The sequence below is a fragment of the Nicotiana attenuata genome, unplaced genomic scaffold (genome assembly GCF_001879085.1).
Source record: "Nicotiana attenuata strain UT unplaced genomic scaffold, NIATTr2, whole genome shotgun sequence".
NCBI classification, from domain to species: Eukaryota; Viridiplantae; Streptophyta; class Magnoliopsida; order Solanales; family Solanaceae; genus Nicotiana; species Nicotiana attenuata.
In genome coordinates, this window is record NW_017671473.1 from 113,369 (window position 1) to 124,811 (window position 11,443).

The following is an 11,443-nucleotide window of genomic DNA, read 5'->3' on the forward strand; positions in this document are numbered from 1 at the left end:
GACTTGATGTTTATTAATTGTGCCTATGTGTTCTTGTATTATCTGCTTTTATGTCGATATTGAGCCTGTGACCATGTCGGGCAAATTGTGATAGTGAGCTTGTGAACACGCAAGGCGGAATGTGATTTGTGAGCCTGTGGTCATGTCAGGCGGACTAGGATATTAGCACATGAGTTATCCGTACGGTTGTGATTAGAAATGTGGGCAGAAGGTGTCATGGGTACACGATTATGGGTTGAGATAACTTGTGTTAGAACGGCTTGATTAATTGGTTGTTATTTGTTCTCCTTATTTGGTTTCAATTGGTACTTTCACGGTGTTCATATTACATTACTATTTATATCACATGTTGATTCTTGTTGCCATTTACTGATTCTTGCTTTCATTATTAGCTTTATACTTCTATACTGCACAGATGATTTTGACTAGTAGGTGTCTTGACTTCTACCTCGTCACTACTGCACCGAGGTTAGTCTTGATACTTACTTGGTACTGATCATGGTGTACTCATACTACACTTCTACATATTTTTGTGCAGAGCTGGGTATTGGAGATATCGGACTCGGGTAGAGTTAGCCTATTGATCGCGAGGATTCAAGGTGGAGCTGCTTGGTCGTTGCAGTCCCTTGGAGTCCTTTCCTTTCATTGTACTATCAGCTTTTTATTTGAACAGTATTGTATTTCGATCTTTGAGATCTTTCCATGTATTTAGCTAGAATTCGTGACTCTGTATTACCTAGTCTTCGGAGGTTGTTATGATTATTATCGCGTAGGCTTATTTGCTTCTTTTTTTTCGGTACTCATACTAATTGTATCAACACGACCAATAGTTTTGAGAATTACATTCCGTTCGGTGGCTTAAAGTATCCAGCAGCTTCATAAATTGTATTATGACTTGCGTGTGTAGTCGAATTCGGTTTTTGGATGATTCGGGATTGATTTAGAAGGATAATTCTTGTTTTAGAAGCTTAAGCAGTAAGAGTTGATTGGAGTTTTACTTTTCTGTAGAATAGTAGAAGACTCCAGAATGGTATTGTGATAATTCCAATAGCTTCGTATGGTGATTTTAGACTTAGGCGTATGCCGGAATTTGAATTTGGAGGTCCGTAGGTTGATTTTATGCATTTTGGCGAAAATTGAAAATTTGAAGGTTTGGAAGGTTGAGAGGTTTGACCAGGAGTTGATTTTATGGATTTCGGGCTCGGATTGTGTTTTCGAGAGCTGGAATAGCTCTGTTATGTCATTTGGAAGTTGCATGGAAGATTTGACTCCATTCTAGGTTGATTTGATATGATTCAACACGAGTTGTAGAAGTTGAAAGTTCATAAGTTCATTAAGTTTGATTTGAGGTGCGATTCGTAGTTTTGACGTTGTTTGATGTGACTTGAGGCCTTGAGTAGGTCCGTTTAATATTGTAAAACTTGTTGGTATGTTCGGAAGGGGTCCCGAGGGCCCCGGATGTGTTTCGGATGAGTTTCAGATCATGGGGACTCTGTTGGTTGACGCTGGTGTGGGCAAGCATCTGGTGTGGTCACACCTGCGGACCTTTGGGCGCAGGTGCGATGGCCGTATGTGCAGACTAGAAGGCGCAGAAGCGAGCTGATTGGGAGCTGAGGTGTTGCACATATGCAATGTAAATCCCATAAATGCGGCTCCGTATGCGTAGGAGCGGTTATGAGCTGAGTTGGAAGTCTCCGCAAACGCGGACTATTGTCACAAAAGCGGCTGTGCTGGTGTGCTTCGTTGATCGCAGAAGCAACACCGCAGATATGGTGTCTTGGATGCATGTGCGGTCATCTGAGATTTTTGTTGTTTGCGTATCTGCGATGAATATTCCGCATATACGGCTTCGCATGTGCGACTGTGAGCCTGCGAAAGCGGAAATCTTTGGCAGAATGGTTATAATTCGAGGATTTGTCCATTTTTATCATATCTTGAGTTGTAGACCTCAGTTTTGGGCGATTTTGGAGGGGTTATTCATGATTTGGATTGGGGTAAGTATTCTTTATCTGGATTTGATTATATTTCACGATTCCATAATTATTTTCACATTAAATTAGTGAATTGGATAGGAGTAAATTAGAATTTTTGTATAAACTTTAAAAAATGTAAAATGAGGATTTGAAGGCCGATTTGATATCAGAATTGGATAATTGTGGAATGGTTGGACTTGTATCGGAATGGGTGTTCGGATTTTGTAAATTTTGTCGGGTTCCGAGGTATGGGCCCGATGTTGACTTTTTTCATTTAAGATCGAAACTTTATTATCCGGAATTATTTCCTATGGTTTTTATTTGTGATATTAAATTATTTTGGCTAGATTTGAGCCGTCCGGAGGTTGTTTCTCATGAGAAGATTATTTTAGAGTATCAATTTAGCTTCTTTGAGAAACATATCTTGTCTAACTTTGTGTGGGGGAATTATCCCTTAGGATTTGAGTCGTTTGTGCTATTTGTGCCATGTGAGATCCATGTACGCGAAGTGACGAGTACGTACTCAGGCTTATATGTGGAAATTGAACAATTTAGATTCTTAGGCTTCTTTTATGTATTTATTTGGAATTTTTAGCACTTGTTATATCTTTTATTCGTCATGTTTACTATCACATGCTTTATTTGAAGTTGTCGTTATATGTCACATCCTTTAAATATCGAGTTTGCTCTTATATGCTTTATTTGAAGTTGCTACCGCTTTTACCATTATGTGATTTCTTTTATTATTGAGTTACTTTTAGTTAAAATTGTTGTACATGATATACTTTTTGTTGCGAGGTTATTCTCGTACATTTTGACATAGTTGCTAGTTCGCACCATCTCTTTGATTGTTAGCCTAACTCATACACTAGAATCCGACGTTTGTCGTTTCGTGGAAATACTTTCATTATCGAGATTATCCTTAAAAAATTAATTGGTTTGAGGGTATCGAAAGTCATTAATCTATTTAAATTGAAGCTGTGTTTAAAGGGGGTGTTGTTCCTTGTGAGTTACTTTCCCGTTCGTTTTGTTGTTATTGAGATTTTATACACATTGTGTTTGATCAGTGTGCTATTTGTTGTGGAAATATTGATATTATTGGACCTTTTGAAAGGTTGTGGCGTATGGGCACTTGTGTTATGAGTTGATATGTCGTGTTGTTGTGATCTTAGCATTTGTGAATTTGTTGTGTGGTTTGGTTGTTGCTATGCGGGGAATAAGGGTGTTATCTCAGTGTTGTTGAATATACAGATTGATAAGGGTGGCTATTGTGTTATTTTTTGGGCGGAAAGATAAGGGTGGATATTATATGTAGGGATACGGGTGACTGTCGAAGATATAAAGATGTCAAATATTATTGTCCAGGCGGAGTGATAAGTGTGGATATTATACGAAGTGATACGAGTGGCTATCAGAGAGATAAGGGCGGCTAACGATATTGCCAGGACGGAGTGATACAGGTAGCTATTGGAGAGATAAGGATACAATGTCAAGGATGATATGTGGCTTGGGGACATTGTGTTGGTGATTTTCGTGTGATGGAGTGTTTTTCATTGTGTATGTCATACATCTTACGTGACTTGTTTTCTTGCTTCGATGAACTACTCGATGTCTTTGATATTACTTGTTGACTTGGGCAGCAGTAGTACACTCGCACAAGCATACACCATAGCATGCCACTTATACTAGCACAAGAGTATGAAACTTGACATTTATTGATCATGCCCATGTGTTCTTGTATTATCTGTTTTCATGTTGATTGTGAGCTTGTGAGCACGTCGGGTGGATTGTGAATGTGATCATATGATCATGCCGGGCAGATTGAGATATTGGCACGCGAGTAGTCCGTGCGGTTGTGATTTGAGATGTGGGCACAAGGTGTCGTGAGCATATGATGGTGGATTGAGGCCCGTGACTTATGACAATGAGATGAGGTATCACGGAGTGATTCCATTGTGAAACTTATGTTAGAACGACTTAATTAATTGGTTTTCCTTTGTGTTCCTTATTTGGTTTGAACGATACTTCACGGTGTTCTTATTGATATACTGTTTATATCACTTGTTGATTATTGTTGCCATTTACTGATTTCTGCTTTCCATTATTAGCTTTATACTTCTATATTGCACAGGTTATTTTGTTCAATAAGTGTCTTGACTTGTAACTCGTCACTACTCCACTGAGGTTAGTCTTGATACTTACTGGGTATCGACCGTGGTGTACTCATGCTACACTTCTGCATATATTTGTGCAGAGCCAGGTATTGGAGATATCGGACTCGGGCAGAATTAGCTTATTGACCGCGATGATTCAAGGTAGAGTTGCTTAGTCGTCGTTGTCCCTTGGAGTTCTTTCCTTTCATTGTACTGTCAGCTTGTTATTTGAATAATATTGTATTTCGATCTTTGAGATCTTTCCATGTATTTAGCTAGAGTTCGTGACTCTGTATTACCTAGTATTAGGAGGTTGTTATGATTATTGCCGCGTAGACTCATCTCGCTCTTGTTTCGGTATTCATATTAAACTCTGTTTCAAGTTATCATTGTTAAGAACTAGCTTAATTGTTATAGTAATCGGTTTACCTAGTCTTAAAGACTAGGTGCATCACGACATCCTACGAAGGGAGTTTGAGGCCGTGAAAATATTAGCACTCTGTTTTAAATTATCATTGTTAAACTGACTTAATTATTGTAAGTAATCAGCTTATCTAATCTTAAAAATTAGGTGTCATCACAACGCCTAAGGCGGATTTTTGGGTCTGTGACAGTTACAGTAATATGTTTATATGAAGAATACATGTTATAAAGAGGTATAATATAATGAATGCTAAAATTCTTTTCATCTTTCCGGTATAAGACGTGGAGTAGTATTTAAGACGAAAATGATTTGAATAACACTCCGAATAAAGACAAATGTGTATAATTAAGGGAAAAGTGTGTATGAAGTTAGATTTTCTTTTCTTTTCTTTTTCTCCTTCAGCTTGCTAAAAGTCTTAAAGAATATTACTAGGTTGCTTGCTGTAAATCCTACACTAAAATATGTGATTGAAGTTTTCTCCGTGGACTACCTTGGTAAAATAATTATTGAAATATAGTCTTGTCGTTCTGTTTTGGGTATAAACTAGGGAGGGGTTATCTCACCTTATTAAAGGTTGCTTGTTAGGTGAGTGTGACATGGATAATGCAACAGTAAAATTATAAAGATTACAAAAAGAATAACTATGTACCTTATTCGACTATGAAGAAAGAATAAGAGGAAGAGGCAAACAAGAGTTTTTGCCTATAGTTAGTCCAAGATGGTGATCCTTCCTCTTATCTAGAATCCAACTATAATGCTGGAACTTATACGCCCTTATTTCCAACTATCAAAAAGAGCCCTAATGCATTCATCACTAAACAGTATAAAAAACCATATTTAAACTTTTTCTTCCACAGTACATTTCTATACTCTATTTTTGAGGGGATGGAGGGATAAGAAAGGAGGGTTAAATAAGACTAAATAAGAGGAAACGCAAGCTCGCTTATGGTACATGGCAGCTACTACACAGATCAGTTACTCAAACAACTTTATTAGCCTGCCTACCTTTCTTCTAGTTTTATCAGAGAATAGTGCAATTTCTTTCTTTTATAATCAAGTGAATCATGCTATTAAACTGGAAATGAGTCCCAAAATCTACTCTACCCAGAGAGTCGAGAGCATAAATGACTACTAGAACAACGAAAAGGCCATTCACAAGTTCCTCCCAATGAAGTCTCTCTTCCATGAATATAAGGTCTCTCATTCACTGAGGCATGTGATGTACCTCCGGGAATATTAACATCTCATAAGGTTTTCCGGCTGCTACAACTGCATTAATAAGCCCAGTAGTGTGCCTAAAATGCACATCTTCATCAATCATGTCATGCACAACAGCTTACCTTTGATCTTGTGTACATAATGCATTACAGAGTTCTCTCAATAGCCAGATGGATATTTTAGGTATTCCATCATACCCGTCACATGATGCAACGGGCATGAGAAACAACACATTTGAATACCTCAGGAAACCTCAATGTTATAGCTGAGAGATATCCACCATATCTCCATCCATATACCCCAATGTGGCCGGCAAACCCTTGTTTGTAAGTACTTTTCAGCATCCAATCAAGAAGGAATCACTTTGGACAATTAGATTAAGCTTCCCCTTGTCTCTCTTCTTTAACTAATAATGAAGCAAATCCCTAAAGTCAAAGTAGTCTATGAAAGCATGTGTAGTCTTTTTCTTTTTGGTGCAAAAGGATACTTTATACTATATACTTACCATTGATAAAAAAATGGAGCATTATCTGAAGCGCCTAAGAGCGTATTAATATTACAAGCCATAGACTTTCTAATATATATATGGATCGGAATTCCTCGGTTGATAGCGCCAAAATCTTCAAAACATACAAGAATGGGTTAACAAAAGGTTTACGATAGTACTAGTAGAAGTACTATTAGCAAATACATCCAAGTACCATTTTTGCTAACAAGTCAGGAACACCATTTTGGCTAGCTAGGAGAAAGGTTAGTCAATTAATTACAATCATTCACAAAAATATAATCCCCCACCCCACCACTTAGACTCGTGCTTTAGCCCAATGTGCGCATAAAAATAAAAATAAGTAGGGTCAACAGAACTCCCGCTAGGCAGCTGCTTCTGGCATAGGTGTGTCTCGTGCCTCAATTGGACGGATCTCTGATGTTTATGGTGCCTATCTCAGCTGGGGCATCAGTGGTGGATGCGAGGGTCATGCCAGGCTCAAGGAATGCGGTCGGACCCACTGGATGCCGGGCTTTTTCTGTAATATCAACACCGCAACCCTTGGCAATGGCTTCTAGCATTTGCATGATCTGCTGGATCTTATCATCCATCATCATTTTAAAATCAGCTACCTCCACCCTAAATTTAGCCAACTCCATCTTAATGTTAGCTAATTGCTCCACAATGGCGGCTACCTCAGCTGGTGCATCAGTGGTGGTTGCCAGAGCAGAGGCGGCTTAACCCCCAGGCCACTAAAGCGGCCGCTTTAGGCCTCACAATATTAGAGGCCCCAAAAACTAATATTTTTATATGTAATTTAAATATTAATTGCATTTAATATTAAATAGTGATAAGAATTTTTTTCAAGCATCTTTTAGCTACCTTGTCACCAATCGTTAATAACATAGTTTTATATTTTATGTTTTTTTTTTCCGGAGTTGGTTGAGAAAATTCGAATGGAAGTGAAAGGAAATTAAATCTGCAGTTACTTTCTAGTTTTTTTTCTTACTCCAACTTGAATAATTTTATTTACAACTCTAACTTTGCAAGATATTTTCTTTCAAGATCTCTGTAGGAACGCTTCAAACTAATTAGATCGTAAAATACTTGTCATCTTTGTAAATACAAATTTCTACATGATTGTTATTTTAGGAAGCAATGCTATATAGTAAGTTATGTTGACGGTTATGTGAAAAGCAAAAATTTAAAATTAAACATAATAAAATCTTATCAAAGGTTAGTAATGTTTCAACAAATATTAAAGGGGGTTTGTTACATCGTCAAGATGAAATTGCATCTCAAAAAGGAAAAAAAATAAACTTCAACAAAAATATTTAAAGGTATTAAATAAGTTTAAGGCCTCTTATCACGTCTTGGCTTTAGGCCTCCAGTACTATTGAGCCGCCTCTGTGCCAGAGTCGGGCCAGGCTCAAGGGACTCAAACAGACACTCTGGATGCTGGTCTATTTCAGTATTATCAATGCCGATGGCCTTGGCAATGCCTTCTAGCAATCAAAAATTGACTGACTCCATCCTGTGATTAGTCAACTCCTTCCTACAAGTAGCTAATAACTCCTCTATGGTCGGCTCTGCGAGTTAGAAAATGCATGCTCGAGTGGTCAGTTAAGTAAAGTAGCATCCGTTTCAACATCTAACAAGCTTTTGAAAACAGCGGTATGAGCATTGAAACTGTTAAAACTACCAAAACAAACACGAAATGTAGTTACTTTATCCATAAAGGGTTGAACTAACAAGGAATTACTCCCTCTGTTTCAATTTATATGAACCTGTTTGACTGGGATCACAGTACTTGTGTGCTTATGAAAGCTTCTCACTAAGGGTAGAATTGGGAATTCAAGCTAAATTGTTTCCAACTTTAGAAAGAGTTAATTCTTTTTGGAACGGACCAAAAAAGAAATAGGTTCACATAAACTGGAACAGACGGAGTACTACTTATGTAGCCAGCAAAATAACCCATCCAATAAAAAACTCTTGAGTGCTGAAATATATTTCACGAAATGTCAGGTTCACCCACAAACAATATTTAAACCATCATTTTTAGACAATGTATGTAAGATAAAAATTGAATAACAAGAAACAGAATGAAACCCTAAATAGGACGAGTGAAGGCAAAGAATACCATGAGCACCATCTTCCTTCCCATCGTCATCGTCAGAATCCTCAGTATCATCGTCGTCGTCAGAATTATCGTCGTCATTGTGATCGTCGTCAGAATCATCGGCATCATCATCGTGGTCGTCGTCAGAGTCGTCGTCGGTGTCGTCAGAATCTTCGGCGTCATGATCCACTATTGGCTCATCCTCCTGAAGCCTGCTTTAGTTGGTGAATTTGTTGAATGGAAGGGTTTTTTACATCTCAGTGTTTTGAGACAAAAGAAATTTACTTTACCAAATGTTGGGGTTTTACACTAGGTTTCCTTGAGTCCGGAACCCAATTGTTGTTTTTTTGGACTCAAAGTACATTAATAAGTGTAAAAAAAAAAAGTTACTTTTTTATATATAATATCCAAATACAAGACGCTATACCTTAACGGTAACTTTTGCCGTTAAGGTATAGCGTTTTGTATTTGAACGCTATATAGCCTGACGATTTGAGAGACATATATAGCGTTCTAAATTTATACGCTATACATTTAGCGTAAAAAAAAAACAATGCTATACCTAACTAACAATTTAACAATCATACGCAAGTGTCCACATTCACAATTGGCATTTCAAGAGCACATGCATGAATTGACACTACGAAATTTAGAACTGCTCCACTCCAAAAGTTTTGCCACGAAAGCTTTAGCATTAAAAACCATCATTATCTTAGTGAGAAATTTATATATTAATAGAAGAAATGAAGTAGAAATTTAAATATTAGCGTTTGGACATGATTTTGTTAAAATTTGAAAAGCTTTTCAATATTTACAAAGTATTTATTATTCTTCTGTAGAATTCATCTACCTGTTTCAATTAGTGTAGTAGAGTATTCATTCCGTTCAAATTTACTTGTCCATTATTGATTTGATACACCCCTTAACAACAAGGGTAATTAATACAACAAGAGACAGTTGATTGTACTCGCAAAGATAGATTCAGGAGTTATCTGTAACATCGTAACACAAAGAAATATGAAGCATTGCTTAAAGAAATAACAGAAAGAATGGCTGTAGAAATCATCAAGTTTCCACTGAAATTGAAGCGCTTAAACTTGTACTAACTTCATTTCATATACTAATATACTACTACATGTTCATCCCAAAAAATAACTACATACATCAGCAAAATATCTACAAAAAAGCAGCTTCATTTTGAGAGACATTTGAATACAGACGTCGTATTCAACTAAACCTCAGATCATAACTAGGTAGTTAACTATACCACAGTCAAAGACCTCTTTTGCAAATAAGAAGCACAAAAATTATTAGTCTAGTGAAGACATATGGTAGAAAATGTAGAATGGTAATTCATCAGATCAGCTACTCCCTAGTGGCTTTTCTCTGATTCTTCCAAGCCTCATTATCCATGGCATGGCAATGGGCTGAAACCCCAGTCCAGTTTTTGCAAGGAGCAGCCACATCACAGACATAGCAATAACACTGCATCAATACCCAAAGCCACACAATATAATTTATCTAATAACATCAAAAAATTGACACAATTAATAAATAAAAAATCGAACAAATATTACCAGTTCACAGTAATTCTCGTGAGGTGTTTTGTCAAACGGATGTTTCACACAAACATGCCTTGAATGCGGGTAATCTCTACATGCCACCTATTCATCATCAAGATCAATTTCTTATTAAATTGCAGAATTATAGCCATTTAACAGTAAAAGGTTCAAACCCATTTTGCAAAATACTAGAAATTAACTATACCTGGCCTTTTTCAGCGATAACCGAGAGGTCAGAAGCATCAAGATTCTTAGAAACAGAGAGCTTTGAAATATCGACGGGGTCATAAGGATCAAAATCAAGGATAAAGCAATCCTCTTTCTCTTCAAATTCCTTCAATTGCTCTCTCTTTTTGAGGCAAAATACAGGCCTTAATGCCGTTCCCTGCTCAGAAGGGGGTGAAGAAGATAAATCAATTATCAATGGGGAAATACAATCCGAATTTCCGAGTTTTTTGACCATTTTTTCAGAATATAAAGTAAATGCTAATAGAAGATAAAACTTTCTACCATCAAACCCTAGAACAACGAGAGCGTTTCTGTACTCTAATGGGGAAGTGGTGGTTCAAATTTCGAATTATGGGGAAGAGGAGTAGCCGTTCTGTGACATTTCAATTCTCCCCACAGTGGGCTTTGTATAGGCTAAACGTTAAACAAGGGGCTAATGGGCCTGGTTCCAATCCGATACTGAATATCTAGAAAAATGGGTATTATCACTTCTTGCACGCGCCATAAACTATTTATATTTAGTAACTGAAAAAGTATATAAAATTTATAAAATTTTAGTATATAATATACAGAATATATATATATATATATATATATATATATATATATATATACAAAATATATTTTTTTGGCTATTATTTTGAGAGCTGATATACAATATTATTTTCCCAAAAATAAAAAATAGCTAGATTTACAACTGGTAATTGAAAAATAGCCATAATTTCAAAAATAATCAAAAGTTAGCCATTTTTTTATGTAAAGATAAAATTTGAACAAAAATACCCTTAAAATTTTGAAAATATTCCAGCATAATATGATGTAGTTCGAATTTTTTACATGAGTTTCCAACATAATGTGTTGGAATTTCATAATGTGCTGGAGTTTCGACATAATATGTGGGAAGTTTATATGCAAGAGATCATAATGAAACTTTCCACGTGCTGGAGTCCCAACATAATATGCTAGAAGCTCATACGCATGAGCTCCATAATCCCGCATAATATGCTGGAAAAATAGTGGCTATTTTTCAATGACTTTGCAAATGCTGACTATTTTTCAATTATCAGTCCGAAAACTAGCTAGCCCGTGCTATTTTTACCTGAATATCTTCTGACATGCATATATATGCTAAAACATTTTAATTTAAACATTGATTATTAATACTCTTTTTATCCCATGTAATTATTTTATGTCACAATTTAGGTAATATTTGGAGCTGTAAAGTGGGAATATGTTACAGAGACTAATCCACTCAAAGGTTTATATAAGTTAACCCTTG

At 36.5% G+C, this 11,443-nt stretch overlaps 2 protein-coding genes across 3 annotated transcripts; both read right to left on the reverse strand.

Moving 5' to 3' along the window:
* Window positions 1–6,674: 6,674 nt before the first annotated feature.
* On the reverse strand, window positions 6,675–9,277 carry LOC109208511 (skeletal aspartic acid-rich protein 1-like). Its single transcript, XM_019371636.1, has 4 exons — window positions 9,270–9,277; window positions 8,396–8,586; window positions 7,626–7,760; window positions 6,675–6,991 (listed from the first exon to the last, which is right to left on the reverse strand). The coding sequence occupies exons 1-4, from the start codon at window positions 9,275–9,277 to the stop codon at window positions 6,675–6,677; spliced, it is 651 nt and encodes a 216-aa protein (XP_019227181.1).
* A 169-nt stretch (window positions 9,278–9,446) lies between these two features.
* On the reverse strand, window positions 9,447–10,551 carry LOC109208512. 2 transcript variants are annotated; one of them, XM_019371638.1, is made up of 4 exons: window positions 10,447–10,551; window positions 10,142–10,321; window positions 9,952–10,038; window positions 9,447–9,859 (listed from the first exon to the last, which is right to left on the reverse strand). In XM_019371638.1, exons 1-4 carry the CDS (start codon window positions 10,447–10,449, stop codon window positions 9,740–9,742), a joined length of 390 nt encoding a protein of 129 aa, XP_019227183.1. In that variant the 5' UTR covers window positions 10,450–10,551; the 3' UTR covers window positions 9,447–9,739. The 2 variants fall into 2 exon arrangements, with proteins under 2 accessions (XP_019227183.1, XP_019227182.1); XM_019371637.1 differs by having other exon boundaries at window positions 10,142–10,547.
* Between the last annotated feature and the right edge of the window lie 892 nt (window positions 10,552–11,443).